The 26,183-nt window shown below is 44.8% G+C and overlaps 1 protein-coding gene across 1 annotated transcript in view; it reads right to left on the bottom strand.

The window, feature by feature from the left end:
- The window catches only part of CDKL3 (cyclin dependent kinase like 3), a gene marked incomplete at its 3' end in the record, with an annotated part of 30,773 nt that extends 6,512 nt beyond the window's left edge, over positions 1-24,261 (bottom strand). Inside the window, exons 1-9 of the mRNA XM_080698914.1 lie at positions 24,088-24,261; positions 19,230-19,424; positions 15,350-15,528; positions 13,586-13,698; positions 11,163-11,302; positions 6,580-6,668; positions 4,019-4,172; positions 3,586-3,914; positions 670-760 (exon numbers count right to left, since the gene is read on the bottom strand). Of these exons, the coding sequence (XP_080555040.1) occupies positions 670-760; positions 3,586-3,914; positions 4,019-4,172; positions 6,580-6,668; positions 11,163-11,302; positions 13,586-13,698; positions 15,350-15,528; positions 19,230-19,424; positions 24,088-24,252 (1,455 nt within the window). The 5' untranslated portion in view covers positions 24,253-24,261. The remainder of the gene's footprint in view (positions 1-669; positions 761-3,585; positions 3,915-4,018; positions 4,173-6,579; positions 6,669-11,162; positions 11,303-13,585; positions 13,699-15,349; positions 15,529-19,229; positions 19,425-24,087) is intronic.
- Positions 24,262-26,183: the final 1,922 nt, after the last annotated feature.

Raw genomic sequence — 26,183 nt, 5'->3', positions numbered from 1 at the left:
AAATAGGACTTGGAGGTAAATGGCCCTGGATTCAATTCCCAGTAACACACACACACACACACACACACACACACACACACACATACACACACACACCTTTTTTTTTTTTTTTTTTGGTGGTACTGGGGATGCAACTCAGGGTCCTTCTACCTCTGGGCTACATTCCCAGACCTATTTTATATTTTTATTTGGAAACAGGGTCTCTTAAGCCAGCTGAGGCTGGCTTCGAACCTGCGTGATCCTCCTGTCTCCGCCTCCCAAGTGTGGGGATTACAAGCGTGCGCCACCACTCCCGGCTACACACACACATTTTTGTAAGTGAAAACCAAAGTTGTGACTTTTCAAGGCAGAAATCTCAATTTATTCTGCCCAGGTCACATACCAAATACAAGAATTAAGATGAAGTAAGTTAACTGAAAGTGTGGGAGCAGTGAGGAGACACTGCCGGCCTGGCCGCAGGAAGGCGGCAGGCGGAGGCTGAGCGCAGTGGCCGGCCGCTCAGCACTGCAAGGTTCTGGTCGATCCCCGCACCACGCAGGAGAGGAGAAGGCACGAAGAAGCCAACTAGGGAACGCAACTAGAAGCACATTTTCCGAGATGCTGGTGCCCAGCAACTGAGGCCAGGAGGAGGGCCGCGGCCGGCGGGGGCGCGCGGGGGCGCCTGCTTACTGGGGCGGGGCCCGCGTCCTCTTGCCTGCTGCTCGGCACTTGTCCAGGAGCTTGCGAAGAAGCGCGTCTCTTCTTGGCTCTTTCGGCTAACCTATTATGTAAAAACCAACGAGCGGTCAGTAGGGGTCCCCAGCAGCGCCTGCTTTAGCTTCAAGAATGCGCAAGAGAAACCCTGAGGGCCCGTGAGGACAGCGCCCGCAGCCCGCCCGGCCGGGCTGGGGGATGCGTCTAGGCTCGGCGGTCTCAGGTCCCTGCTGGGCTCCGCGCTCCCTGGATTTCAACTATGAGCTGCCTGGACTGACGCGCCCCCTGGCCCACCTCTGAGCCACAGATCCTCACGGCCAGCAGCCCAGGCCAGTCCGCCAGCATCTGCTCGGGCTGCTGGGCCTAGCCCCCTTCCTAGCTCGAGTCGCGCAGTCTCCCTGCATTTGGAAGCAGCCCAGTGCCTTGCTAGGCAGACCTTCACTGTTCGTTATGCTGCCCACCACTAATCACATTCAAGGTACCAGTCTCACATCTGGATCAGACGCTAATAAAACTGGCCTGATATGCTGTTCTGCTCCAAAATTTGATCTTGGAAGGCTGTGTGTGTGTGTGTGTGTGTGTGTGTGTGTGTGTGTTGCTGGGGTTCCTGGAAGCGCTTCTACCTTCGGCTACACTCCCAGGCCTATTTTTATATTTTTATTTGGAAACAGGGTCTCTTTTTTTTTTTTTTTTTTTTTGCAGGTTTGGGGATGGAACCCAGGGGCATTTGACCTCTGAGCTACACCCCCTGCCCTGCTTTTTATTCTTTATTTTGAAGCCGGGTCTCACTGAGTTGCAGAGGGCCTCACTCAGTGGCTGAGGCTGTCCGCGAACCGCATCCTCTAGGTCTCAGCCTCCCGAATGCTGGGATTACAAGCGTGCGCACCATGCCCAGCTGAAACAGGGTCTCTTAAACCAGCTCGGCTGGCTTCAAACCTGCGGGATCCTCCTGTTTCCGCCTCCCAAGCGTGGGGATTACAAGAGTGCGCCACCACACCCAGCTCTTGGCAGGCCATTTGACTATGAAAGTTTTGCTTTGTTTTAGGGTGTGTGTGTGTGTTGCAAGGGACTGAACCCAGAGTGTTTAACCTCTGAGCTACACACCTAGCCATTTCTTTGTTTCTTTTTTTTTCAGAACTAGGAGTAGAACCAGGGGCTTTTCTACCTCTGGGCTATACTCTCAGACCTATTTTATACTTTATTTGGGAACAGAATCTCACTAAGTAGCTGAGGCTGGCTTCGAACCTGTGTGATCCTCCTGTCTCAGCCTCCCAAGCGCGGGGATCACAAGCGTGTGCCACCACGCCCAACAGCACACCCAACCATTTCTATTTTTTATTTGAAAGAGGGTCTTGCTAAATTGCAAAGGCTGACCTCAAACATGTGACCCTCCTGTCTCGGCCTCCTAAGATGGGGATCCTGGGGATATGGCAGCACACCCACTGGAAGATGAACTCTGAGGACCATTCTCTAGTCAGAGAAGTTGCTACAGCTCAGAAGTAGAGCCTTATTTGTCAGCCACGTGCTAGTTACATATGGTTTGCCCCCAGAGGCCCGTCTGCTGGAAGCTTGGCCCAAGCATGCCGGTATTAGGAGGCGGCAGACCTTTAAGAGATGGAGCCTGGGGAAGTGGCCAGGTCCTTAGAGGGACGAGCGCCTTTCTTCCAGGAGGATGCTCTTGCTCTGGAGGGAAGGCTCTGGAGAGGGGGCCATCAGAAGGGAGCCTGGCACCTGCCCTGGATCTCTCTGCTCCTGTGCTCAGACGTCTGCCCCTTCTACGTGTGGCCAGTTCCTTGCCCACTTTTCTGTCATACTGTGACGCAGCCAAGGCCTTTGCCAGGATGGCACCATGCTCTTGGACCTTCCAGCCATGAAAACTGGAGCCAAATAGCCTCTTTTCTTCATAAAGTTCCCAGCCTCAGGCATTTTGTCATAGCAACACAAAAATGCACTAAGACAACAAGGCACAGGGATACAGAAGGCAGGTCATACTGAGGTCGGGCAGAATAGGAAATAAAGGGAGAAAGGAAACACAGGGCAAAAGGAGATTGTAGCTCTGACGGGAAGCCTGTGCTAGAGTTCTCCAGGCCTCTCCGCCTAGGCCTGGCGCCCACCAAGTCATGTTCCTCCCCAAGCCCGTCACTCCCAAGTCTCTAGGAAACCTCCAAATCTTCACTCAAGACCTTAAAGTTACAGGAAATCTGCTCACTTACAAAAGCATGGCCCTGTGTCCTGTTAATTAGCCTGCTAATGCGTGTATCTTAGACTAGACTGAGCCAAGGGAGATAAGAAACCTGACGAGGACACTGCTAGCAATGTTGTGGAGAAGCCTGCGACCCAAGGACCTGAGGCCTGCAGCCCACGGCGGGCCACCCTGTGGTCCCCGGGCTCAGCCGTCCCATGGCTGTCCCAGGCCCAGCTGCACCGGGTTCCTTTAGGAGAAGAGCACTTCTCACTCCTCGCACCCTTGCATGTGGACCGAGACTCCATGAGGAAACCTCTTGCTCCACATCGGATACAAGTTCTCTCCCATCACAGATGCTGAGGACCCCACCGTCCCAATTGAAGGTCTCTCCCCAGGCCCTTCTCGGACCCCTGCCAAGGACACTGGCACTACGATATCACCCTTCTTTTTTCATCTTAAAAATAAAAGGTATTTTTTTAAGAGTCTTTTTTTAAAAATGAGGTTTGTCCCAAAAGATAAGCCTCTCTATAGTCAAGGAAAGTTAATTTCTTCTACAGAATTATTAAGATTATTCAGTAAATGACCCTGTTATACAATTATAATTTCAACAGATTTTTTAAGTTCAGTTTACATATAGACACCATCAACTGATCCTTTGAAATACCATTATGCAGGAACGTTTTATCACTGTCTTGGTGACAGCTCACCTTGGGTTGGGATGGGAGAGACCTGAATTAAGATTTGCAGCCATCAAATGACTGCTCGTGAGGTTGATGGGCGGCATGGTCGTGCAGGCTCCAGAGTGCGCGTCTTCTTTCACACCAGTGGAGGGCGTGCTGGGCTGGGCGGGGCTCGGGGGGTCCGCAGGCCCAGCCCTGCTGTCTTGGGACAAGGGATGAGCGCTCTCGGAGGCATCCTGCCAGCCGCGTCCGCCTTTGTACTCAGTCCTCGTCAGCTCTGAGATGTCTCCCTTTCCTCCTTTGACTTTAATAACTCTGACTTTGATCTCCTTGGACTTCTTCTCTTTTTCTATTTCCTGGAAAAGAGGCATCCATAGTCCGAGTCGTGAGAACAGTTATTTTTGTTGTCAGTGTCCACCGCAGTGCAGTCACACCGGCTGCAATGGAAGCGGACTCTTACCTTTGCCAGAACAGACGTGGTGAGCAGCGTATTGGTGAACATCATTTTTCTTTCATCTTTCACAAATTCATTGTCTTTGAAGTTCTCCTTTGGCTTTACAAATGAACTGACTTTTGCTTCATGTAGCAATTTAGCTTTCAGTTCTGGTAAGAATCTGATAAAACAAGCAATAAGCAACCAACAATCTTTATTTATACAGATATCATATATTTAATGAACCATTCAATCAATTAACTTACATTTCAACTAAGCATGGATAATGCAGTATAGTTATTACATACAGCAAGAGATGGCACAATATTTATCTAAACCTGCTTCCTGGGGCAAGCGATGTGGCTCAGCGGCTGAGTGCTGCCTAGCACGCGGGGCTGGGCTCCAGCCCACTCACTCAAGGAAAAAATATTGCTATGGAAATCTGCTGTGTAAAACTTTTTCAAAACAGACTTTGATGGATTAGATTCCTTTTGTGACGCAGACTTGGCAAAATATTGTTTTCAGTTTGATAGGCTCACTGTTCTTTTTTTTTTTTTTTTTTCGGGTCTGGGGATGGAACCCAGAGGCATTTGACCTCCAAGCTACACCCCCTGCCCAATTTTTTATTCTTTATTTTGAAACCAGGTCTCACTGAGTTGCAGAGGGCCTCACTAAGTAGCTGAGGCTGTCCGCGAACCGAGATCCTCCGGTCTCAGCCTCCCAAATGCTGGGTTTACAAGCGTGCGCCACCACGCCCGGCTCTCACTGTTCTTTTCAAGGCAAACTTGAACAACTTTGTGGGGGTTTTTTTTGTTTGTTTGTTTTGTTTTTGTGATACTAGGAATGGAATCCAGGGCACTCTACCTCCGAGCTGCACCCCCATATTTTTTATTCTTTATTTGGAAACAGGGTCTCACTGAGTTACAAAGGTTCTCACTAAGTAGCTGAAGCTGTCTGCAAACCTGGAGCCTCCTGTCTCAGCCTCCCAAAAGCTGGGATTACAAGTGTGCACCACCACGCCCGGCTTTGTGGTTTTTGTGCTTCCTCAAAAGTAACAGGAAGCCGAGTGTGGTGGTGCATGCTTGTAATCCCAGCATTTGGGAGGCTGAGACAGGAGGATCTGGGTTCATGGCCAGCCTCAGCTACTTAGTGAGAACCTTTGCAACTCAGTGAGACCCTGTTTCCAAATAAAGAAGAAAAAATAGGGCTGGGGGTGTAGCTCAAAGGTAAATTGCCCCTAGGTTCCATCCCCAGACAGCAATAAATAAATAAATAAAGTAAGTGACGTCCATCTTTCTAAATTCACGTCCATGGGCCATTTCAATTATTTTGCAGTCAATGAGAATCTTTTCCTGTTTCTTTCAAAATAAATACAAAGTAGTGGCTGGCTAATGAACCTACACTGTCAGTGTAGGACACAGGAGGATTAAGGAAGTACAGCCGTCTTTAGGAAGTTTGCTGTTTAGAGGGGAGGCAAGGACAATAGGCACTACCACAGAGAATAAAGAAGAGAACCAACTGGAAAATGCTAATTATAGACAAGATGCTGCCACAGGAGGAACAGCCAACTTTTTTTTTGGTGGTACTGGGGGTTGAACCCAGGGGCTTTCTACCTCTGGGCTATGCTCCCAGACCTATTTTATATTTTATTTGGAAACAGGGTCTCACTAAGTTGCCGAGAGCCTCACTAACTAGCTGAGGCTGGCTTTGAACCTGCGCGATCCTCCTGTCTCGGCCTCCCAACGTTCGGGGATTACAAGCGTGCCTACCACGCCTGGCCCAGCCAACTATTTTATGAATCAGAGGGCCAGATGGGAGCAAAGCTAAAAGTATTGACTATTTATTTAATGTTATTTCTGGTCTATTGCGGACACCGAAATTGTAGAATAGAAAACTTAATATACTTCCTAGGACACTGTAATTGCAGTGAATGTTGGCTGCAATTAATTTTGGTTGTTTGATTTTTTTTTAGTGCTGGAGATTACACACAGAAGCATTTTATCTCTAAACAGCATCCCTAGTGCTATTTTTTGAAACAGGGTATTACTAAGGCGCTGAGGCTGGCCTCAACCCCGTACTTCTCTTGTCTCAGTCTCCCAAGTATTACAGGTGTGCTCCTCCACACCTGACTAGCTGTAATGATTTTTATCAGGGTGTTCATCCATGACACCTGTAAGTCTATCCTATACCTAGTCCATACCTGATAAATAACTCAGCAGCTTTTGTTAAATCAAGTTTATTGTGTGTGTGTGTGTGTGTGTGTGTGTGTGTGTGTGTGTGTGTGTGTGTTGCTGCTGGATGGAACCCAGAAGCTTTCTACCTCCGGCTATACTCTCATACCTATTTTCTGTTTTATTTGGAAACAGGGTCTCACTAAGTTGCTGAGAGCCTCACTAAGTAGCTGAGGCTGGCTTCGAACCTGTGCGATCCTCCTGTCTCAGCCTCCTAAGTGCTGTGATTAAAGCATGCACCACCACGCCTAGCTTAAATCAAGTATTTGTCATGTAACACTAACCTATATACCAATTCCACAGCTATTAAAATTTCCTAATACAAAATGCTAAAAAGACCACATTTTTAATGCTTACTTTTCTATAAATCCATCTCTAGTAAAATATTCATGATGCAAAAGATCAGTAGATGATACTCTCTCAGCAGGATCAATTTGTAAACAAGCCTAGAAAATGAAAATGACTTTACTAAGTGAGTTCTGAACAGTGTAAAAATAAATTTGGCAAAGAAGGAGTTAATTATTTAACACTAAAAGAGTTCTAGAAAAATGGAATTAGACCTCAGGAATTTCTTTTTTTCTTTTTTTTTGCAGGTCTGGGGATGGAACCCAGAGGTATTTGACCTCCGAGTTACATCCCCTGCCCAATTTTTTATTCTTTATTTTGAAACCAGGTCTCACTGAGTTCCAAAGGGCCTCACTAAGTAGCTGAGGCTGTCTGAACCGCGATCCTCCAGTCTCGGTCTCCCAAATGCTGGGATGACAAGCATGCGCCACCATGTCTGGCTCTCAGGAATTTCTGAGAATTTTCTGAGAATTTTCTCAGGAATTACTTGGGGGTGGAATCCACAGGCTTTCTACCTCCAGCTATACTCCCAGACCCATTTTATATTTTATTTGGAAACAGGGTCTCACTAAGTTGCTGAGAGCCTCACTCAGTAGCTGAGGCTGGCTTTGAACCCGCGCGATCCTCCTGTCTCAGCCTCCCAAGCGCGGGGATTACAAGCGTGCCCACCACGCCCGGCTCTGAAATGAATAGTTTAAATCAATTCACAGAAAAAGTTCTATGGATCTGCTATAACAATGTGTGTGTGTGTGTGTGTGTGTGTGTGTGTGTGTGTGTGTTTGTGTGTGTGTATTTAAAAATAAAAAATAATGTACGCATAAAGTAAAATAATGTCTTTTACATAATGATGAGTGAGAATACCTACATATTTAAAATTGCAGTAAGCTAAAAACATGTTTATCTTCAAACATAATGGCAAAAGATGAATAAAAGCAGGAACACCACCAAAGCTCTGCCCAAGTCATAGCTGTGAGGCAATCAGATCAGTCCTCTGGGAGTAACACAATCCAGAAAATTTAAATATATGTCCTACTTTGGAAAACGTAAAATATGACACTTTGGGAAATAGATTGGCAGTTTCTCTAAAAATTGAACATACACCTACCTTATGCTTGTTTACTCCAGAGCAATAAAAATAAATGTCTACAAAAAGATTTGTATGTGGCCAGGAGTGGTGGCATATGCATGTCATCCCAGCATTCGGGAGGCTGAGACCGGAGGATGACGGTTTGAGGACAGCCTCAGCTACATGCCTCGCAGCAGATGCTAGCATGGAGCTGTGAGAACCAAAACGGTACCAAGTCCAAAGGGAAGGAATGGAGGGAGCGAGCAGAGACGGAAGCAAGCACACAGAAGCACTCTGTGACACATGTGGCCGTCCAATTCATCAGATTATCTCAGCTGTTAAAAAAGTATTTGCAGACGCCAGGCATGGTGGCGCACGCTTGTAATCCCCGCGCTTGGGAGGCGGAGACAGGAGGATCGCGCAGGTTCAAAGCCAGCCGTGCTGGCTTAAGAGACCCTGTTTCCAAATTAAAAAGTATAAAAATAGGCCTGGGAGGGTAGCCCAGAGGTAGAAGGGCTTCCAGGGACCCCAGTACCACCAAAAAAAATAAATAAATAAAAATAAAAAAGTATTTGCAGCTGAGCGTCGTGGCGCACGCTTGTAATCCCAGTACCTGGGAAGCTGACACTGGAGGATTGCAGGTTCAAAGCCAGCCTCAGCAACTTAGTGAGACCCTGTTTCTAAATAAAAAATAAAAGTAGGTCTTGGGTGTATCCTGGAGGCAGAAGGCCCATGGGTTCTATCCCTAATACTACAAAATTAAGTAATTAGTAAGTTAATTAATTAATAGTATTTTATTTGCAAACTTTGGCTGGGCATGGTGGAGCACTTCTGTAATCCTAATACTTGGGAGGCTGAGATAGCAGGATCACAGGTTAAAGGACTGCATAAGCAAGTAGTGAGACTCTCATCAACCTAGTGCGACCCTGTTTTAAAATAAAAATTAAAGCCGGGCGTGGTGTTTCATGCTTGTAATCCCAGCATTCGGGAGGCTGAGACCGGAGGATCGCAATTCGCGGACAGCCTCAGCTACTTAGTGAGGCCCTCCACAACTCAGTGAGACCAGGTTTCAAAATGGAGAATAAGCCGGGCGTGGTGGTGCATGCTTGTAATTCCAGCATTTGGGAGGCTGAGACTGGAGGATCGCGTTTCGCAGACAGCCTCAGCTACTTAGTGAGGCCCTCTGCAACTCAGTGAGACCCAGTTTAAAAAAAAAAAAAAAAAGAATAAAAAATAGGGCAGGGGTGTAGCTCGGAGGTCAAATGCCCCTGGGTTCCACCCCCAGACCCGCCAAAAATAATAAAAAATAAAAAATAAAGAATAAAAAATTGGGCAAGGGTGTAGCTTAGAGGTCCAATGCCCCTGGGTTCCATCCCCAGACCCAAAAAAATTAAAATTAAAATTAAAAAACTGGGCTGGGGCTGTAGCTTTTTTGCAACTTTTATTATCTTATAAAAGATTAATGTGCTTATTATTTTATAAATCAATATAAAATTATAAATATTCTAATTGACAAACAGGCTAAGTTTTGTGTGTGTGGTACTAGGGATGGAACTCAGGGACATTCTACCTATGAGCTACATTTCCAGCCCTATTTTTTATTTTTTCTTTCTTTTTTTTGTGGGTCTGGGGGTGGAACCCAGGGACACTCAACCTCTGAGCTACACCCCTTGCCCTATTTTTTATTTTTTTATTTTGAAACAGGGTCTCACTAAGTTGTAGGGGGCCTTACTAAGTAACTGAGGCTGTCCATGAATCTGTGATCGTCTAAGCAGATTCAACCTCACAAGTACTAGTATTACAAGCATGTGCTACCACGCCTGGCAAGAAATTAAAGTGGCCAATGAATATTAGCAAAATTTTCAACCTCTTACTATAATAATATAAATGAAAAAAAATTTTTTTTGGTGGTACTGGGGTCCTTGAAGCCCTTCTACCTCCGGGCTACACTCCCAGACCTATTTTATTTTTGGAAACAGGGTCTCTTAAGCCAGCACGGCTGGCTTCGAACCTACGCGATCCTCCTGTCTCTGCCTCCCAAGCACGGGGATTACAAGCGTGCGCCACCACGCCTGGCGCTAAATGAAAATTTTTTTTTTTTTTTTTTTTTTTTTTGGTGGTACTGGGGTTCCTGGAAGCCCTTCTACCTCCGGGCTACACTCCCAGACCTATTTTTACATTTTTTATTTGGAAACAGGGTCTCCTAAGCCAGCACGCGTGGCTGGCTTCGAACCTGCGCAATCCTCCTGTCTCTGCCTCCCAAGCGCGGGGATTACAAGCGTGCGCCACCACGCCCGGCCTTAAATGAAAAATTTTAAAACATAGTATTTCTATGGTGGGTGTGGTGGCGCACGCTTGTAATCCCAGCGCTTGGGAGGCTGAGACAGGAGGATTGCACAAGTTTGAAGCCAGCCTCAGCTACTTAGTGAGGCTCTCAGCAATAAAATATAAAATAGGTCTGGGAGGATAGCCTGGAGGTAGAAAGCCTCTGGGTTCTATCCCCAGTACCATCAAAAATAAATAAATAAATAAAAGATGGTATTTCTAGAGCCAGGCATCATGGTGCATGCTTGTAATCCCAGTACTTGGGAGGCTGAGACAGGAGGATAGCAGGTTTGAGGGCAGCCCTCAGATACTTAGTGAGGTCTTCCAAAACTTATACTTAGTGAGGTCCTCTATAACTTAGTGAGAACTTGTTTCCAAATAAAAAACAAAATAGGACTGAGGGTATAGCTCAGAGGCAGAATGTCCTTGAGTCTAGTAGCAAAAAAAAAAAAAGACTGTGTTCTGGCCAGGCATGGCACCCCACAAGAAGCCGAGACAGATCATGGGCCCAAAGCCAGACTCACAGTCAGCGAGGCTCTCAGCACCTTGGTGACACCCCGCTTCCAGGTAAAACATAAGCCGGGCGTGGTGGCCCACACTTGGAACCCCAGTGCTCAGGAGGCTGAGACAGGAGGATCGCAGGCTCACCCCAGCCTCAGCTACTTAGTGAGGACCTCTACAGCTTGGTGAGAACTTGTTTCAAAAAGAATAAAACATAGGGCTGGGGGTGTAGCTTGGAGGTAGAATGCCCCTGGGTTCCATCCCCAGTACCACAAAGTAAATAAGTAAATAAAAGCAGCGTAAAGACAAAGCAGTGAATGAGGCTGGCCTGTCTCCGTGGCTGCAGGTGACGCGGTGCGGCTGCGTCTTCTGCAGCAGCCTGGGGACACCAGACTCCAGAGAGCAGGCCCTCACCAGCTAGACGGGATGAAAGCGTGGTGGCAACATGCTAAGACCTTGGACCTTTCCCAGTTTACCCCCAAGCAGCACTAAAATTGGGGTGAGCTAAAAAGTAATGAACACGATTATCTTTGGAGCTTTCAGTTCTAATTGTAAATTCGAATTTTTCTGTAACTTCTAACAGATTAACATTACTTTAGGAATCTTTCTGAGAATTTCATTAAAGTAATATTTTTAAACTCTGTTATAATTTACGCAAATTTCTCAAATATAAATTCTTAATTTTAACAGGAACTAATCTTACATGAACTATGTCTGCCAGCAATCCATTAAGCTTTGGATATTTTTTCCTTGCATTTTTGGGGTGTTGAACTTGAGGCAGGATCACCCCAGCAAAAATAGGGCTCTTGGTAAAAATATTCTGCAAGTGAGGTGTCAAATTGCCTGAAAAGAAAAAATATGTTTATTTTTTATCTTTTATTTTTTGTGTGTGGGTCTGTGGATAGAACCCAGGGGCATCTGACCTCCGAGCTACACCCCCTGCCCTATTTTTTTATTCTTTATTTTAAAACAGGGTGTCACTAAGTTGTAGAGGGCCTCACTAAGTAGCTGATGCTGTCTGTGAACCGTGATCCTCCTATCTCAGCCTCCCGAATGCTGGGATTACAAGCGTGCCCACCACGCCTGGTGAAAAATATGTTTATAAGAAAGAAAAGAAGTCTACAATCAAACTGCCACGTGATCTGCATTAAATTACTAAAACCTGAAACAAGGAAGAATAACAATTATGCTCTTCAATTTCTTTTAAGTTGAACAAGTCATAAAAAGGGAGCCTTCCCCAGTAAACTGTTGAGAGCACAGGGCATGGCCAGGGAGACCACCAGGCTTGTTTCTTACCAAGCTAGAAGACCGTGATACTACCATGGAAACTCACGCAAACCTTTACGCGTTTCCTCTTTGGCATCTAAATGGCTTAACTATCGAGCATTCGTCAGCAAAACTGCAGCTTTGCTCAGATTAGCTACAACACTGAAATGACTTGGCGAGCCAGGCGTGGTGGTGCACACCTGTAACCCCAGTTGCTGGGAGGCTCAAACAGGAGGGCCACAGGTTCGAGGCAGGTCTCAGCAACTCAGACTCTGCTTCAAATTAAAAAATAGAAAGGGCTGGGAGTATGGCTCAGAAGTAGAACGCCCTGGAGTCAGCCCCCAGTACAACACTCAAAAAAAGGGATTTGGACAGAAAATATTGCATAGAAGAAATAAGGCTAGAGGCTGGTACTAGAATGGAAGGAACAAGTGTGAAGGGAACTAAGTTCTAACAAGTTTTGCTGAAATTAGTTCTGTGACCTTGAGAAAGTCTTTTTTATGGCATATTTTATCTGTAAAATAACAGGTTCAATCCCATCATTTCTAAGATTCCTTCCAATATTAATCTCAACCAGAACTTCTGGAGTCAGAGGTGTGCACCGCAGGCTTCTACCCGGGTCTTTGATCACCACTGGTCCTGATTCCACTGTGGCGAAACTGCTCAGCTCCGTAACTACATTTAGTTACCACACAAAGGTTCCTTAGCTGTTCACTCAGGAGTACGCCAGCAGACCGCTGGACTGCCCTGTGCTACTAGCAGGCGGTCTGGAGTTCAACAGACCATCAAATCATCAGGCCTTCATCAAACCTATTTTTAAATTTATACTAAATATATTCATCTTGTGTGTGTCGTGCTGGGGGTGAAACCCCAGGCCTTATACATACTAAGCAAACACCCTACATTCAGCTATGCTCCAGCCCTCCTCATCGTGTGTGTGTGTGTGTGTGTGTGTGTGTGTGTGTGTGTGTGTGAGAGAGACTGGGAACGGAACCCAGGAGCCTTCTACCTCCTGACTACACCCCACCCCAGCCCTCATTTATGTTATTTGGAAACAGGGTCTCACTAAGTTGCTGAAGCGGCTTCAAACCTTCAATCCTCCTGTCTGGCCTCCCAAGAACTGGGATTAGATGTGGGCGCTGCATGCCTGGCTCGGATATGTTCTTGAATAAATTATTTTAACTACATGGCTATCTACTGTGGGTTTTGTTATTTGCTATGGTGTTTGTTGTTGTTGTTGTTAAAGAGGATGGTTTCTGAACAAATTATTTTCTATTTGCGAATTTTTTTAAACCATCTGATTCAATTCTATTAAACTGAATGTCCTTGTTTAGAAGTGAAAGTATTTGTAGAAGCCAAAATTTATTTATTTATTTTGTGTGTGTGGTACTGGGGATTGAACCCAGAGGCATTCTACTTTCAAGCTACACCCCCAGCCCAATATTATTTCTTATTTGGAAACAGGGTCTCACTAGTTTGGTGAGAGTCTCACTACTTGCTAAGGATGTCTTCCAACCTGCGACCCTCCTGTCTCAGCCTTCCAGGTACTGGGATTATAGGCAAGTGCCCTGAAGCCACCTGAAGCCAAAATTTAAAAATAACTTTTAGACAAACTGGAATGCATTCCTATTGTACCATTAACATATGGCTCAGCTATTTGCATCCTGGCAAAGAAAATATTATTTGTAAAAACAGAGACATTTCTGTCTTCTTTAACAGCCCGAAGCATCCATCTGCTACCATCTACCAAGACAATACACTTCCTGTTCTTAGGCAGAAAAGCTAAGCTTGAAACTCAAGTCCAATTGAACAGGCAACATTTATCTTAGGCATGCAGTGGAATATCTCAGTAATACCCACCTACTTTTAAAACAATTTTGTGGAGTAAGTCCAAGTCAGAAGAGCTAGGAAGGTAAGGGTTCCCGGTGGCCATCTCGATGATCATGCAGCCCAGAGCCCAGATGTCCACAGGCCTGAAACAAACCAGGACCGTTACGTGCAGAGCTAGGTGGGACACCTACTCACCACCCTCAAAGGAGCTTCCAGTGAGGTCAAGGCCTAAGAAGCAGGAATGACTGAGTGGTGTCACTGACAAATTTCACTGTAGCCTCACATGCCAACTTGAGACCACCCATGGAAGATTAACACTGAAGATTAACACGATGTATGAACAACATTAAATAACTTGTATTTAAGTTGCATAAGAAGCCAAGTAGCAATTCAGATAAAAAGTAATTAATTCTAAAATTGTTTTAGATGTGTATAAAAAGATATTACTACAGTGGCTTACTGAGTTAGCATTGGACAGTAAGGGTTTGTTTTGTTTTGTTTTTGCCGTACTGGAGATGAAACCCAGGGGCATTCTGCCTCCAAGCTACACCCCAGCCCTATTTTTTATTTCTTATTTTGAAGCAGGGTCTCACTGAGCTGCAGAGGGCCTCACTAAGTAGCCGAGGCTCTGCAAACCACGATTCTCCTCTCTCAGCCTCCCAGATGCTGGGATCACAAGCTGTGCCAACACACTCAGCTCATATTTTAAACATAAAAGTTAAAAACTTCAGTCTGAGCACGGCGTCACATGCCTGTGACCCCAAGAGTCTGGAAGCTGAAATAGGAGGGTTGGAGGTTTGATGCACCTTCAGCGATTTAGAGACCCTGACTTAGTAAGACCCTTTTTCAATGTAGAAAATAAAATAGGGCTGGGGTCTAGAGGTAAAATGAGGTCAGAGGTAAAATGCCCCTGGGATCAATCCCTAGTACCAAAATAAATAAAAGTTTCATCCAGGCATGGTGGTGCAGGCCTATAATCCCAGTACTTGGGAGGCTGAGACAGAAGGATCACAGATTCAAGGGCAACTTCAGCAAATAGATTCTCATAAACCTAGCAAGAACTTGTTTCAAAATAAAAATAAAATAGGGATGGAGTGTAGCTCAGAGGCAGAAAGCCTCTGGGTTTAATCCCTAGTACCCCCCACACACATTTTTTAAACATTTTACCACTTACATTTTTTCATGATTTAACTCATTATGAGTCACCTATAATACATCACTGTTTCCACATGATGCTTTGTGAAAGGTTGTTTCTATCAGTAGGGCTTGTATAAATAGATGAAAAGATATTCAACCTCACATTTACAAAAAATAAACTATAAATTGTTGTTTTTGTTGTGTATGTGTGCCATTACCTCCAAGCTACACCCTTTTCCTTTTTTTTTTTTTTTTTTTGAAACAGGGCCTTGCTAGGTTTCTGAGACTCTCACTAAGTTGCTGGGGCTGACCTCAAACCTGCAGTCCTTCTATCTCCGCCTCCCAAGTACGGGGAGTACAGGCAGGGACCACCACACCCGGCTTAAGATCTATTTTTCACTGACCCAAATGAGAAGGATTCTAAGAACTGAAGACTGCCGTACTGGTGAGGGTGTCAGCCTGCACCTCCTGGGGCTGCGGCCCGTAGCGGAAGGGAGGCATAGCTGTGCGGCCAGCAGGACAGCTGCCCACAGGGTCCTTCTGTTACCTCTAGTAGTCCTCTTTGTAGCCCAGACCAGACATTGAGGGCAGAGAGTGTCAGTAGTAGGGGACAAGAGACCCCTGAAAAGGAGAGGCCGGTTCCCACGATCAACATACTTTCCGTAAGATGTGTCTTTTAACACTAGTTCTGGAGCTCTATACCAGCGTGTGGCCACATAGTCTGTGTAAATGTCCCCAGGAGCTGCTAGTGTCCGTGCAAAACCAAAGTCACAGAGCTTAGTAATTCCTGATTGGGAGACTAAAATATTCTCAGGTTTTATATCTCGATGAATAATCTAAAAAACAAACAAAAGATGAAGCGCTTTAAAATGAGGTTTCGTTATTTAGAAAATCTCTCAAAAATTATACAGAGAAAACCTAGCTGATTAGGACAGTGAAGCTATTTCCTTACCGCAGGTACAAATGGTTATGTTTTCAGTTCTTGCCCCATCCATCATCTCAAAATGCAATGAAGCCAGCTGGACGCTGTGGCGTGCACCTGGAACCCAGCTTCTCAAGAGGCTGAGGCAGGAAGATCGCAAATTCAAGGCCTGCCCTGGCAACTTAGCAAGATACAAAATAAAAAGGACAGCCAGGCGTGGGCGCACGCTTGTCATCCCAGCGCTTGGGAGCCTGAGACGGAGGATCCTGGACCATGGTTTGTGGCCAGCCTCGGGTTTTCCTTGCAGCACAAGGTCCCAGAGAGAATAGAGCTCAGAGCCATAGAGGAGATACGCCGGCCTCACAGCCGAGGATGCGACAACAGCGCCTTACTGCCGAACGCACTCAACAGCCCACCAGGCTGCAGAGAGGAGCAGCAGACAGCGAGCCGAGGTGAGCTGCTGCGGAACAGCCGGGCGGGATGCGGCAGATTTTTCGGCACAGGGAGCATCTAAAGCTCCCAGTGGCTGGGCTCAGCACACCCTGCAGGGACTCAGAGCGGAGCTCAAAACCAGAGAAGAAATACGCCAGCCTCACAGCCGAGGGTGTGGCAGCGGCGCCATATTGCCACCAGCGGCAACAGCAGCGAATTCACCGAGTCCACTACAGCTCCATCGGCGCACTCATCAACTGTGAGTCAAATTGCGGCCCCTAGAGAAAAAATCCCAGTACTGCACTCCCAGGGACTTGACCCAGTGGGGGAGTGGCGGTGGCAGAGTTATCACACCATAGGAGAACGCCCAACCTGGAACCACCCATGGTCTAAAGCAGCCTCTATTGACTCCCTGGGTCTGAGACTCTGTGATACAACCCAGTAAAGGAGTAGTGGGGACTGAGATACTACAGACTCGAGATCCACAGCACCTTAAGTGAAGTCGTAGTGACCCAGGGAAGAACCCAGAGAAGGCACAAACTTCCAAAATCATGGGAAAGAGGAATAACAATGGAGCAATGAATACCCACAACCCCACGACATCAGAACCTGATAAAACAGAAATTCAGAGATTTCTAGAAGATCAAATCAGGAAAATAACTGTAGAAATAATAGAGGTGTTTCGAAAAGAATTCAGAGAGAGCCAAAGAGAGATAAAGGATGCAATTAATGAAGTAAAGGCCTCAATTCAAAGTACAAACAACCGATTAGATCACATGGAGAATAGAATCTCGCTCTTAGAAGATGATCACTCCAAAAATGAATGCATAGTTTCTAATTTAGAAAAAAAGATCCGACAGCAGGAATCTGACATTGAAGAAATATGGGCCCATTTTAAGAGAGCTAACCTAAGAATAATTGGAATAGAGGAGGGAAAAGAAGGTAAAACCAAAGGGATCAACAATCTCTTCAAGGAAGTAATAGGAGAAAATTTTCCAAACATAGAGCAAGAGGTTGATACACAGGTCCAGGAAACTTATAGAACTCCCTTTAGACAGGATCGGAGAAGAGGATCCCCACGCCACATAAATGTCAAAATGACCAATGTGGAAGCCAAGCAGAGAATCTTAAAGGCAACAAAAACAAAGGGCCAAGTGACATTCAGAGGCAAACCAATTAGATTCACTCCAGACTTCCCAAACCAAGTCATGAGAGCCAGAAGGGCTTGGAGTAACATATTCCAAACTCTGAAAGAAAACAACTTCCAGCCAAAGATTTCCTACCCAGCAAAACTTTCTATCAAATTAGATGGGGAAATAAGAAGCTTCCACGATAAACAGAAACTGAAGGAATTTATGTCTTCAAAACCAGCGCTAGAGAAAATACTCAAAGAGATTAACTACAAAGAAGAATTAGGTAACACACACCAGAACCAGAGAAACAAGATTTTCCATCCAACAGACAACTAAGACTGGTTATCTATAGAGATTCATTATTTATGTTAGTCTTTTACATATCTCTAAATTGTATTCTTTGCTTTTATTGTTGCTAATTTTTAGGATTTCTAGTTGGAATATTAATATACCTTCAGATATAGCATTTGGAAATATTTTATCCCATTCTATCAGTAACTTTTAACTCTGTTTACATTGTCATTGGATATACAATTTTTTTTTTTTATTTTTTAGGGAGTTTGTTTACCCTTCTGTTGCCTGTGCCATTGAAATCATATCCAAGAAATCACTGCCAATTTTAATGTTGTGAGGTTTTATGACCCAGATTTTATTCTAAAGTTTATAGTTGTAAGATTTATATTTAGGTCTTTTATCTATTTTGAGTTAATATTTGTATATGGTGTTAGGTAAGGGTCCAATTTTATTCTTTTTCATGTAATTATTATTTTTCAATAATATTTAGTTAAAAGATTATTATTTCCTCCACCAAATGTTCGTGGAAACCTTGTCAAAAATAACTTGACAATATATGGAAGAATTTATCTCTAGGCTTTTAATTTCAATGGTTTATATATCTGCCTTTACAACAGTACTACACTGTTTCAATTATTGTAGCTTTATATGGTTTGAAATCAGAAAATATACATCTTCTAGCTTTGTTCTTTTTTGAGATTGTTTTGGGTATCTAGAGTCCATATTCCATATTAGGATAGATTTTTTTCTGAAAAATAAATAAATAAATGTATGATAGTTTCACCTAAAAAAAAAAAAAAGAAAAAAATATTCTCTGGTAAGAAAGAAAGCAAAAAGAAATATTGAAATGTTATCTTTAAGTCATCAGAAGCTTGGTATCAGACAAATGAAACTGTTCTGTGAGATTATCATTGTTAATTTTGGATAAATTACTCTAATACTAGATGTCAACCACTAAGCCAAGCATGGGAAGCAGGGATGGGGAGGGAACGGGGTGGGGATCGGGTAGGGGCTAATTGGGAGATGTGTGCATATATGTCTACAAAACCTTTTTTTAATCCCATTATGATGTATGAATACAGTGCACCAATAAAAAAAATTAAAAAAAAAGAAACTAAGATTTCTGATCTGAAAATGCCTGTGTCACCTACTAAATCTACTTTTTTTTTTAAGGTTTTCACTGTTATTTCCTGAATATGTGATTTACTACTATTTTCTGAAAAAATATGTCATTTTCCAGGAAGTGGTGCCATATTGAGAACAAAGCTTCATAAAAACCTGCTGGGCTGAACTCGCCCACACTGAAGTCAACACTAAAGACCACAATAGATGGTTTTCTCCTCGGGTAAGTTACATGCCCTGCACCTTCTGACCACTTTGTTTCTCTGTCTTCTAAAGGGATCTGCACTGACTGGCCTCATTCCACACCTCCCTCCATGTGACCCGGTCTCCATTAACCCACAGCAGTAACTTTCAACATTATTTTGGTTCTGCAACTAAATTGTAAATGTTCATTTTCAGAATACCTATTACTACTGTACAGAAAAAGAATTCTAGCCACTTTTATAAAAATAATGCAAGGTTAAGCAGGACACAGTGGCACATGCCTGTAATCTCAGTGTTTGAGGATGCAGCTCAGTGGCAGAATGCCCCTGGGTACAATCCCTAATTCAGCAAAACCAAAATAAAACAATATTTAAATGGACTTACAATTCATATTTGTCCCATAATTTGCTTACCTTGCAGAAGCACTTACATTATTATTGTGAAGATACTCAATTGCTCGAAGGATCTGGAAGAGGTATTTTCTAAGTCGTTTACTCTCGAGCCCATGACAATAATGTTGTAACTCATCTAATATGGTGTGGTCAATAAATTCAAAGACCAAATGAATTTTCTTTTTCTGTCTAAAAACTTCAATCAGATTGACCAGATTTTCATGACGAAATTGCTATTGACAAAACAGATTTTTAATATGTCATTTCAAACACAATAACTTGTACATATAATATCTAATTATTTAAGGAAACAGGAATATTATTTTTCCTCCATATATTTCAATAAAAATTTCTTGGTTTATATTTCTATTTTAAGAAAATTTTAAGCCATTTCACAATCAGTTTTATAAAATAAGATATCCTGCTGGGCGTGGTGGCGCATTCCTGTAATCCCGGTAGTTAGGAGGCTGGGATAGGAGGATCGCAGGTTTGTGGCCAGCCTCAGCAACTTAGCAAGGCCCTTCATAACTTAGTGAGACTGTTTCAAAATAAAGAATAAAAAATAGGGCTGGGGTAGCTCAGAGGTAGAATGCCTATGGATTCAATCCCCAGTACTACCAAAAAAACCCCAAAAGATGTCCTAGTTCATCTCAACTTGGCACCTGATTGTTACCAAAGTAATTTAGGGCCAACGTGCTATAATAAACCCTGGTATACAGCTGAGAAGTATCCCATTTTTGCGTGTGTACGTGGTGCTGGGAATGGAACCCAGGGGCACTCTACCTCCGCATTATAACTTCAGCCCTATTGGTTTATTTTGAAACAGGGCCTCACAAAGTAGCTGAGGCTCGCCACAAACCTGCGATCCTCCTATCCCAGCCTCCCAAGCACATGTTTTTCTTATATATTTTAACCTGGTTTGTGGTTAAATCTAACATCTGAACCGTCAACGATCCTTACGTCTCCTGATTGTCCTGTGGATTGAGCAGGGCGTGAGTGCTCAGCACATTCTTCTGAGCCACACCTCTAGCCCTTATGTCCTTATGTTATCAAATAAGCATGCATTTATCACCACTATGTGTTTTCTGGATTTACACAAAATAATTATTTTCTAAACTCTGGAGTAGCCGGGAGTGGTGGCGGGCGTGGTGGCGCACGCTTGTAATCCTCCCCCCACCCCGCCCAGGATGGAGCAGGTTCAAAGCCAGCCATGCTGGCTTAGGAGACCCTGTTTCCAAAAATAAAAAAGTATAAAATAGGTCTGGGTGTGTAGCCCGGAGGTAGAAGGGCTTCCAGGAACCCCAGTACCACCAAAAAAAAAAAAAAAAAAAAATCTTCAGATATGAGATACCAGTGTGTAGCCACAGGGACTTCACATAAGTACACAATTACTTGTAATTTCTGTTCACTGCCTGCACTCTCCTATTAAACAACAAAATACCTTTTGTACTGGCACCAATCGTTAAAATAATCTTAAAGTGTCAAAAATAGCCATATAAGTGAGTCCCTGTTTCCAAATAAAATATAAAATAGGTCTGGGAGTATACCCCAGAGGCAGAATGCCTCTGGGTTCCACTCCCAGTACCACCAAAACAAAAATAATATAGCCGTATAAACCAGTGCACTGGTGCTGCCTATAATCCCGGGTATATGGAAAGCTGCGGCAGGAGAAGCTCAAGTTTGAGGCCAGCCTTGGTAGCTTAGTGAGACTGTCAAAATACAAAAGGAGCTAGGGACGTAGCCCAGTTGTAATCACTCGCCCATCACGTGCAAGGCCCTGGGTTTAACTGCCAGCTACCGCCACACACCAAAATGTGGCCACACATCAGCTTAGAAAACAAATGGTTTAATATTTTATGTTGCTATTCTATTTTTCAACGCACTGACCTTATTATAACCAGTTCTGAAATACTTAACCATCTTTTCAAATTACCAAAAATATTTACCCACTGAGCTAAAAACTAAGGGGCATATTTTCAGTATTGGATTCATTAGAAAATTTACCTTTATTCCAGTGGCACAACGTCAATTTTCCCTCCCTTCCTCTGTAACTAACATGGAGACTAACATCCTTGAGACACACCTAATAGAAAAGCATGCCTAAATACAGCACGCAATTCCTTCCCCATCTCATCCCCGATTTCCCTAGTTGGGAAAGTGCCAGCGAGCTGCAGCCATAGTTACTGGCCTAAGGAAAGCGGCCAGTGCCGTCTAGTCTTTTTCTTAAATGGGAAAACAGCAGTGGGCTCATGTGGGCTGACGAACACGAAGAGTCGCCAGGTAAGAACTCAAGCACCTTCTCAGATACACCACGGAGCCTCGGAGATGCTCTAGCACCCCTTGCATGGCATTTAATTTTATTGTTCTCCCTTACTAAATAACTTTCACAGTCTAACTTCCCATAATTTATTTAATGAAATCGTAACAGGAAAAAAAAAAAAAAAACAGTTCAAAGTGAGACATTTTGGCAATCATTTCCCACTGAGAATGTTAAGTCAAGAAATCTCTTTGTGGAATTAGATTATATCAAATAAATCCTTTCAGAAGTCAACGAGAATAGTTTAAAATAGTTTGCACAATAGTTCTAACAGTAAAATACATTTTCAAGTTCATTTCTATGTTCTTACCACACTGATTACTTTTACAAAATGCACCCGAGTTAAAGAAAGAAGCAGCGAGCACGGTGGCCGAGTCTAATCCTAGCCACCGCGGAGGCTGAGGCAGGAGGCCCCCAAGCTCCAGGCCAGCCTGGGCCACTTAGTGAGACCAGGTCTCAAAATAATCAATGAAGACCAGGGAATGTGGCTCGGTGGTGGAACACTGGTGGTCAATCCCCAGTAGCACAAAAGCAAAACACCAAACAACAAAAGCAAAACTCTTCACTTTCCCTCGCAAAATCAAAATTTGACTCCTTAGCCTAAAAGACAAGACTAAATTATCTCCACTTTATTGCACTGATCCAAAGTCTTTCTAATCCTGCACAGGAACCTCTACAGGCAAATGTCTCTGCTCTTTTTCCTTTGCAGTCTGGCTTTTTTACCTGTGGTCCTGCGCTAGCCTTTTTGAGTTTAATGCTGTTACCCTAACCTGGAAATCAATAGTTCGTCCTATCTAAATTTCACACATCTTTTAAAGCTAAATTCATGGCCCATTTTCTCCAGAAAACTCCAAAGTCCTGATAGCAGGGCTTGGGTCAATCACTTGGCATTATTATGAGCCACTTTTGGTAGCAGTAGTAGTGGTGGTAGAAGTACTGGGAATTGAACACAGAGACATTCGACTTCCAAGTTATACCCCAGCCTGATGTTTTTTTTTTTTTTTCCTTATTTGGAAACAGGGTCTCACTACGCTGCAGAGGGCCTTGCTAAGTTACTGAGGCTGGCTTCAAACCTGTGATTCTCCTGCCTCAGCCTCCCAAGTACTGGAATTACAAGCATGCACCACCACACCCAGCTAAGAGACATTTTAATTTTATTATTATTATTTTTTTTGGGGCGGGTCTAGGGATGGAACCCAGGGGAATTTGACCTCCGAGCTACAGCCCCTGCCCTATTTTTTATTCTTTATTTTGAAACCGGGTCCGAGTTGCAGAGGGCCTCACCAAGTAGCTGAGGCTGTCCGCAAACCGTGATCCTCCGGTCTCAGCCTCCCGAGTGCTGAGATTACAAGCATACAGCACCACACCTGGCTAGAGACATTTTTAAATTCAGTCTTATTTTTATCTATTTTCCTGTCCTTCTGTTTAAAATATAAGTGCATTGCTGGGCATAGTGGCATACACTCATAATCCCAGCGCTTGGGAGGTTGAGACAGGAGGATCGCACAGGTTCAAAGCCAACCTCAGCTACTGATGAGGCTTTCAGCAACTTAGTGAGACCCTATTTCCAAATAAAGTATAAAATAGGTCTGGGAGTAGAGCCTGGAGGTAGAAAAAAACCTTGGGTTCCACCCCCAGTACCACACACAAAATATATATATATATATATATATATATATATATATATATATATATATATGTATTATACCTCAGAGCCACACTCTTCAATCCTTACTTGTGTGTCTGTCTGTGTGTGTGTGTGTGCACTCTACCTCAGAGCTACACACCCAACCTTTTATCTTTAAACAAGGTCTCGCTAGGTTGATGAGAATCTCACTACCTGCTGAGGCTGTCCTCAAAGCCGTATTCCTCCGCTCTCAGGCTCCTAAGTACTGGGATTACAGAAATACATGACCATGCCTGGTTTATTTTTATTTTGAAACAAGGTCTTGCCAAGTTGCTGAGGGTCCCACTAAATTGCCCAGGCTTGACTCAAACCTATCTCAGCCTCCCAAGTACTGGGACTCCAGGCCTGTACAAGCCAGGACTTTTTATTTTGAGACAGGGTCTTGCTAAATTATCATGTGCTGGACCCAAACCCTGGATCCTCCTGTCTCAGCTTCCCAAGTAGTGGGACTACAGGTGTGCACCCCCTAAACAGTTTATATTTTAATATTCTTGAATATTGGCATGACTCGGTTACATTATACACAAACACATACTTTTTTAAATCACTGCAAAATTACAAAATGTAGGCAATAAGATAGGTTTTTGGTTTTATGCTTTAGTACACGTGTTAACTGAAATTTTCTTTCTTTCTTTTTTTTTTTTTTTTTGTGGTACTGGGGTTCCTGGAAGCCCGTCTATCTCCGGGCTACACTCCCAGACCTATTTTTTATACTTTTTTATTTGGAAACAGGGTCTCTTAAACCAGCGCGTGCGGCTGGCTTCGAACCTGCGCGATCCTCCTGTCTCCGCCTCCCAAGTGCGGGGATGACAAGCGTGCCCGGCATGAAATTTTCTTTTACATAACGCAATTTTTCTTTTGACTGACAACAATTAAGGCAAAAGAAGCAAACCTTTAGAAACTTTATTTCTCTCGTTGCAATTTTGTTGACAGATTTCTCTGGCTTTTCATAGAATATCTTTATGGCCACTATCTGCCCCGTGTCCTTATGTTTACACTTCACGACGGTTCCGTAGCTCCCCTCGCCCACTTTTCCAAGGGTTTCATACATCTCCATTTTCAGGCCCGGCTTCTACTTCTTCATAGAAATAAAGAACGAGGATGGAAAATGTTAAGCGTCCACACTTGTATTTATTCAGGCTGGATCAGGTATAGGCGCAAAACCCCTGCTGCCCAACACGGACTCGCGGGCAGCGGGCAGCTTTCCCGCAGGGCCGGTCTCCGGCGGCGGCCCCGCTCCCCGCGCCCCGCGCCCCGCGCCCCGCTCCCCGCTCCCGCCCCCGACGCCGCGGCCGCCCCCACGTCGACCCCGGGCCGCCCACTCCGCAAACCTCACGCACCCGCGCCGCGCCCTCGATCCTCCCGGCCGCCGCCGCCTCAGCCCATCCTGAGTCCAGCCCGACGGCTGCACAGCGCGGCCCCTCCACAGGCGACCCCGCCGGCTACCACGGCAACGGGGGCGGGGACGCTCCGGCCCCAGTGCGCAAGACCGGATGTGGCGGGGCCGGTCCGGAAGCGGAAGTGAGGCGAGCGGAAGCGAGCTCGGGCGGGGCGGAAGCGCGCGTGCGCAGGTGGCTGTCACCGCTGGAGCCGGGCTAGGGCGTCCACGCCGTGATCGCGGCGTGGAAAGCGGCCTGCGTCGCCAGGCGCCCTGGTTGGAGACCACAGCGAGCTCCGAGCGGACTTGTTAAAGCCAGACTTCCAAGGAGTTCCTGGGTGGTTGCAGTTTTAACAGATTACCTCGTTACCTTAATAGCCAATAGACCTGAGTTGGCCTTAATAGCTGACATTCATCCTGAAAACGAGGGTAAGATGGCTCTTTAATCACAAACCTTTCTTGGTCGAGGGTTATAGCCCACTGGTACAGTGCGTGCTCCAAAAGTGCCGAGGCCCTACGTTCATCCCCAGTACAAAAAAAAAAAAAAAGTTATTGCCGGGCGTGGTGGCGCACGGTCGTAATCCCAGTACTTGGGAGGCTGAGACAGGAGGATGGTGGTTCGCGGACAGCCTCAGCTACTTAGTGAGGACCCCTGCAACTTAGACCCTGTTTCAAAATAAAAAATAAAAAGGACTGGGGGTGTAGTTCCCAGCAAAAATTAAAATTAAATTAAAACCTTTCCTGAACATCAGCGATAGGCTTTCTAAATGTCTCTAACTCCTAGTAATTCTTTTTTAAAACTCCTTCACTTCATGTCAGAACTCTTAAAAGACTCCTTAGAGAAGCAAATAATTCAGAGTTCTGGCACACACGGAGTGACGTACAGGGGTCAGGGCAGCCAGTGTCTGATTGTTTAAAAAGTAGAAGGTATTCCCCGGGAATGACAGGCCAGGAGGAGTAACAGGGTATCACTGGAGCAAGTACTAGGGCGTGCTGGCTGTCTCCTGGGGGCCTTCTTATTTCTGTAAAATGTTAAAAGGCCAAATCTAGCTATGCTTCCCCTAAAAGGGCATTATTATCCACTAGCTCTAGTCCATTGGGTCCTAACTCTGGCAAGTACATTATTTATCGCTTTTGAAAAGGTCCCACTCTCAGACATCCTCGTTTAATTGGAATAATAAAGAAATTGGTGTTTTAAAAGGTTTTAGTTTTTTTATTGTGCTGCCGGAGTTTGCGTTGATACTCAGAGGCAGCAGAGAAGGAAGGAGAGGTGTTCATGGTTTCTATCTCCCCAATCTCAGAACTGCCTTTCCTTTTGACACATTACTCAACCATACTATAAAACACTTCCAAACTGGACCCGGCGGCACATGCCTGCGATTCCAGCAGCTTAGGATGCTGGGGCAGGAGAATCACAGGCTGAAGGCTGATGGAGGACGGACGAAGCCCGAGGAAGGAAGGTTCCGAGAGTCAAAGGAGATTCTACGAAAGGTGGAATTCTCCCAAACTCTGGGCGTGGCCATTGTCTTTCCGGAATTTGCCCCCCAGGACCCACCCGCAAGGTCAGGGGGCTGATCTTAGAGACCTGAGATCCTGGGGCTAATCCCAAG

This window comes from Muscardinus avellanarius, assembly GCF_963383645.1.
Source record: "Muscardinus avellanarius genome assembly, chromosome: 7".
NCBI lineage: Eukaryota > Metazoa > Chordata > Mammalia > Rodentia > Gliridae > Muscardinus > Muscardinus avellanarius.
Note: the sequence above shows the minus strand (reverse complement) of the source record. Positions and strands in the feature narration are given on the sequence as shown.